Genomic DNA, 6,000 nt, shown 5'->3' on the forward strand with positions numbered 1-6,000 from the left:
CACTGTTCTCCTGACCGAGGAGCTCTCCTTCTGCTCCAGAAAAGGTGGGTCTCCTTGTCCGCTCATTGTGGTAACATCTCTTGCTTGGGGACCACTGACCCTCCCTATGCTGTCCAGAGCACACCTGTCAGGATGGTCCACCTCTGAGGTCTGCCAGGCCCTCTAGCCCCCAGGGCCCTGTTTGAGTCTAAATGCTCACAGTAAGTAATTCTGCACCACAAAGGATAAGTTCTGTTATATCCTCTCTCGTAGTGACTGCACAGGTCTCAACTGTGTCTGTCCTAAGAGTCAGCAAAGAATAGCCAGAAGGTCAGTGGCTTGATTCTGGCAACTCGACCTCCAGTCTCATTCCTGGTTCCCCTCAGTTACACAGGTTGAACACCCCAATCAGAAAATCCAAACTCCAAATCCCAACTGCCACGATGCCACAAGTGGAAGATTCCATACCACAAACTCTGCTTCATGTAGAACATTATTAAAAATATTGTATGAAGTTACCTTCAGGCTATATGTGCCGGGGGTATGTGAAACAAACAAATTTCATATTTGGAGATGGGTCCCATCCCCTAGTTATCTCATAGTGCATATGCAAATATTCCAAAATCAGGGGGAAACCCCCCCAAATCGGAAACACCTCCATTTCCAAGCATCTTGGGTATGGATATGACATCTGCACAACTCGGGACACAGGGTGAAAAACTCGATTCCTAAGGTCTCTCCCTGGCACTGCCATTCTCTGATGTCAGCTTCCAAGGTTCAGTACTCTCTCTCTTGAGCTGGCAGGGTGATGATCCCAAGGCAAATGGAACAGGCCCTGGTTGATAAGCCACACATCATTCCTATCTGAGGTCGGCTTTGTGCCCGCTGTTCTTTTATATGTAACCTCTCAGGCATAATTTTTAAAATTATCATTATTAATCTTCATTTTCTTTTGCCTCAGGGGAAGGCGATGAAGGCTTTAAGGGTGACCATGAGGAGCCCACATTTTCCTAAAGGAGAAACTCAGCAGCCTCAGGCTTGCTTTGGAGGACTTCTCGCATGTTTTTTCACAGCCTCATCTCTTTCTGTTTGCTTTCAGGTGCCAGACTGACAGAGGAAGGAGGCAGGAGTCTGTGGTCCACCACGGTGGGTGAGATTAGAAACTCACTCTCCGGAGGCTGCACCTGCTTCTCAGGGGATAAAGAACTTTCTCTGCAAGAGGTTTGCACATCTCCCATTTTATTCCCATGTAACATAACTTGAGTCACCCTCAAATAGTGACAGCCCCAAACATGGAGGTCTGTAGAGGCAGCGAGGCCTTCCTTTGGACCTGGAGCTTGGACACACTGAGCCACTTCCTCTGTGCACAGTGGAACACCCAGTGATAGAATCTGTGATTGAGAGTCAAGTCCAGATGCCACTTCACTGGTTGTTCTAAGAGTCCTAAGTTGTCCTGGGTAGCCTTGAATTTGAGATCTTTTTGACTCAGCTTCCTGAGTAGCTGTGATTACAGGTGTGCACCACCACACCTGACCTTACAGATTTATATTCTAAAAAATATTCAATTTATCTCCACAATTACCTTCTAAGACACTACTAGGTCCCTGTCACCAGTGATGCAAATGCAAGTGGACAAGGCTGCAGACTAGGAAGCCACTGCCTGGCGTTACTGACAGATAGTGACATGTGAGCTGGTGTCTTTAGGTAGGCCTTGCCAGGGTAAGAAGGACAAGGTAAGAAGGATGGTTCAAAGAAAATTTAAGTGAGCATGAGCAGAGCCACAGGGTAAAAGAGCCAGGAGTGTTTGGAAGAACTCGCACTGTCCTTGCACACACCTGTGGCACCGTGAGGCGGCCTCACAGAGAGGCTGCACGCAGTTGCCCTGGGCTCCACAATTAGTTTGTGCAGCGCTTTGTGCCCTGCCGGGTTTCTGGCCCTTACTCTGAGCCTGATGGAGAATGATATTTAAAGGCCTCTTTGTGTTGGGTGCTGGGATTATGCTGTAATCCTAGCCGCTCGGAAGGCTGAGGCAGGAGGATGGCAAGTTCAAAGCTCAGCCTCAGCAACTTAGCACAGCCCTAAGCAATTCGGCAAGACCCTGTCTCAAAAACCAGGAAGTAAAAGGTCTGTAGCTGGAGCTGGAGCTTCTGTCTCCTCCTTCAATTCTAACAGAAGCGGGTACCAGAAAGCAGCTCCATTGGCCATGTGATGACTGAGCCCTTGTATTTCCAGCTCTCCTTGCTCTTGTTCTTCCTAGTAACAATTCCCCCCCAGGACCAGCTTTGGGTTCTGCTGGAGAAAAATGTCAGCGCTAAGACGTTTTTGACAGCCTCAAATTTCTTAATGGCCAAGAAAAAGGACCAAGGATTGCTTTTATTATTCTCAGCTGTACAGCATCCTCATCGCCCTCCACGAGCTTGATCCATCTTTATGGAATGAGTGGATCAACAATTCATTATTCAAATGGCTCCTATTAAAAACCAGCCAAGACTGAATCATTTACCCTTTCCCCAAATCTCTCCCCTGAAACTCTCCCAGGGTAAGTAGAATCTGCTTATGTGTTTACCTCTCCAAGAAAATTTAAGAGGCATCTCAGATCCCTTAGCTGTTATACAGACTCACTTTTCAAAGCCCCTTCTACAGCAGCCCTGACAAGCGGTACCTGGAATAGCTCAGGGACATGAAATCTCATTTCCTTAATGAATCAGCCTGTCCTGCTGGAAAGCTCCCAGTGAACCAAAATGTGTTTTTTTTGCTAAATGAGACACTGAAACCTGCCTCCCTGGAGCTTCTGCTAGTTGGAGCCGGTTTTGCTTTGTGGAGAGGCCTGGAACAAGCTGCCCTGTCAGTCATCACATGCCAGCCCATGCAACTGGCAGTGACCCCCTCCCCCACCCCTGCCCTGTCCCCTGTTGGCACTCCTCACCACGTCTCCAACACTCAGGAGCATCTTTTATGTAATTCATATCTGCTCAGGTCAAATACACATTTTGATGTAGGGAATCTGTGAAGTCTGGCACATGGCAGGCACTGGCTACATGGTGGGGACTACCAGAAACAAGGGGGAAAGAAATCAAAGAAAAAAAGCCCACTTTGAAATATTGTCTCCTTATCCAGAAAGGATGTTTTAATAAATGTCCGCAACCATCTGAATTATGTTGACTTCCTAAGATGTATCCCATGACTCCTTCCTCCTGTCTTCTCTTTGTTAAGCTACAAGCCACCAAAGTTCTTACCAGGGCAGACACAAGGTCCCTCCTACAAATAAGGACAAAATGGCAGCAAAGGGGGACTTAATCCAAACACTGTCCCAGATGTGGAACGCCTATATCAAACTTAGAGATATAATATAGGGCAGATCATTATATAATGGTAATTCTAATAATATACATTTACTCTAGATGGTGATTTCCAGCCTATTTCAGTGTTCCTCTGTCAATTTTGTTCAAATATCTGCAGGACTGAAAACTTGGGACTTGCTGGGCTAAATTTTGAGCCTTTTTAGATGAAGGGATTTCTGACTTTTTTGCTTCACCTGCAGAGGGCCCAGGAAATTCAAGAAATTCAAAAGGTGGGCTCCCTCGAGAAAACAGCATAATTACAGGGCTCCTGGGCTGTCCCTACATGTGGTTACTAAGATATACAAGGCCTGGGGGAAAGCGAATCCTCTCTCCAAGACTGTGTACATTTAATCTCTGATTATATTTTGAAAATTTTGTTTTGGGGATGGGAAGAACAGGGAAGAAGAAAGTGCCTGAGAAATTTCATCTTAGACGGTCAGACCAGAACATTTGTCTTTGGGGTCATTTTTCTTAGATATTTTACCCAACACCACAAACACCACACAAGGGTATCACCGATCACAAAGCTCAGGCTCCAGTGTGGTGAGGCTCAGCCTCCTTTCTCTTTCTTTGCAAGCTTTAGAAGATGCTAAGCTCTGACAATCTGCAGAGGCCCCCAGCCATTCCTCTCCAGGCGCTTCCACAAAGCGCGCAGATGGCATGAACAGCAGATGCGAAATTCTACCACCTGCAACATCAAGGTGGGCTGGGCGAACGAATGTGCAGCCCTCTCTTGTACAGAGTCTTGCTGATACTGTTCAGAGTAACAGATTCCCTGGGAGGGGGCTGAATCAACAGTGAGGGAAGGAATCAGCAAACATCTGAGAACAGCCTTTCCACTCACTGGGGTGGGTCTTGCCATTACTTCAGGTGAGGAGCACACAGCCACCCTCCTGGGCCAGGCCCCCCCCCCCAAAGTGAAAAATTCTCCTACCCACACCCTTGGAAGGTCTGACCCTGGAAGTGTGACCCATTCATTCTGCGTGGGCTCCCTCTCCCTCCCTACCTCTGAGCAATGGAAGCAGCTCACCGGGAAAGGAATGGCCACCAGTGGGGCAGTAACACCACCATCAGATACAGGCCGCTGGTTGCAGTAGACACAGAGGACTTGTCTTCATCTGCCAGTTCCCAACCAGTCAGGGAGCTTCCCTGAGACCAACTCCAATGCAAAGAGGAAACCACCCAGGCTCCTTCAAGGTAGAAATTCTCCAACATCTTTCTTCCAGCAAAAATGGAGGTTTTCTTGAAGTGACCGAGCTACTGAAGGTGGAGCCGAAGACTTCCAAACACTCCTTCTATTTTGGCTAATAATCGATACTAAAATTAGAGCCACACCTTACCAATGAAACTCGGGAGAATGTGTCATGTGAGTTCTAAAAGCAATTCTTCAAGAAGCATGAAAGTCCTCCTTCATAATACGGTACACGACATGGGACACTTCTTGTACACTGACTCCCTAGCCAGCTGATTAGGGCTGTCAGGTGTTAGTGGGAGGGACCAGGTTGCTGCTGCATCATTGGCCCATCACCTTCCCCAAACAGGGTTACACATAGCAGCAGATTAGGGACCCAGACGACCCTGGGCTCTGTTTTAAATGATGGTGATCAAAGGTTAAACAAAACAAAACAAGGCTCTGCCTATCCAAGGCAGGGCCTGAGGGTGGCGATGTGCATGGAGACAAGCCAGTGAGCTTTGCCAGACAGAGACACCATGAAGGGAGAAGGGGAATGGCGTTACCTCTCTCTGAGTCCAGGCAGGCATGAGGGAAGAGAGAGAAACAACACGTTAGCATTCACCCCGCGGCCAGGAAGTCACAGCAGCTCTGCGCACCCACCTCCCATCTTATTTCCCAACTTTGCAGCAATTAATAGCCTTTCGGTGCTTATTTTAGCTCAACTCTTTCACCCACAAGAGTGTATTTTGAGCCACGCTACGAGGAAGCCAAGAGATGCCAGCTGAATTTACAGAGGCAACATATCAAGTGGGGGAGGTAATCAAGCTTAAAATATCACGGCAAACACAGGAGACCGTGCGCAGTCAACACTGGCACAGGACTCGTCTTCATTTTCCAGCTCCACCTGCTCCCCCCAAAAAACACACAGACACAGTGCCGCGGACAGAGCCTTACCTGTTTCACCATGCTCTGGACATTCTATTAGCACAGCCACAACCCTGCAACCCAGGTACTTTTCTTAGAGGCAACAGGGAGGCAGACAGAGTAGAAGGTCGAGGGCAGAGGTGGGAAGTGGGAGAGCCAGTAGATGAAGGCTCCAGGGGTGAGGGGACGGAGAAGTGGCAGGGAGAGAGAAGTGGAAAGCAGAGCAGTCCTAGGTTGGGGGCAGCCGGCTTTGAGTCCCGCCCTGAGCTGCCCGGGATCCCGAGTGGAGGCCCCGAGCCCAACACGCTCCCTTCTAGTCTCTACACAGCCAATTTGGGAGGCCCAAGGGCACGGAGGCATTATGCATGGGCAACTGGCTAGAGAGGCGGACACCAGAGGGACAAGGGGAAGGAAAGGAGACCTACTCTTTTCTGTGGCCTGTGGCCAGGGTCAGGGAGCAGTCAGTGGGACCTTGCAGGGCTAAGAGCTGAAACAATGGTGTGAAACTCTCCAAGCACACCAGTGAGCCAGAGCTGCATACACGGATACAGAGCAATGACCTTGACATACTGTTAGATGGGG

At 48.7% G+C, this 6,000-nt stretch overlaps 1 protein-coding gene across 25 annotated transcripts in view; it reads right to left on the bottom strand.

The window, feature by feature from the left end:
• Positions 1-6,000, bottom strand: part of Apbb2 (amyloid beta precursor protein binding family B member 2) — a 406,998-nt gene that overhangs the window by 16,572 nt on the left and 384,426 nt on the right. For 16 of the 25 annotated variants that reach the window (XM_048784374.1, XM_048784375.1, XM_048784388.1 and 13 more), the window contains one exon: positions 5,058-5,063. The exons of 6 other annotated variants lie outside the window; for them this stretch is intronic. In XM_048784374.1, the coding sequence (XP_048640331.1) occupies positions 5,058-5,063 (6 nt within the window). Of the gene's footprint in view, positions 1-4,350; positions 4,616-4,660; positions 4,980-5,057; positions 5,064-5,448; positions 5,929-6,000 lie in introns of those variants that run through there. 3 more of the 25 variants (XM_048784396.1, XM_048784395.1, XM_048784394.1) reach the window with 3 other exon arrangements.

This window comes from Marmota marmota, unplaced genomic scaffold (genome assembly GCF_001458135.2).
Source record: "Marmota marmota marmota unplaced genomic scaffold, marMar, whole genome shotgun sequence".
NCBI lineage: Eukaryota > Metazoa > Chordata > Mammalia > Rodentia > Sciuridae > Marmota > Marmota marmota.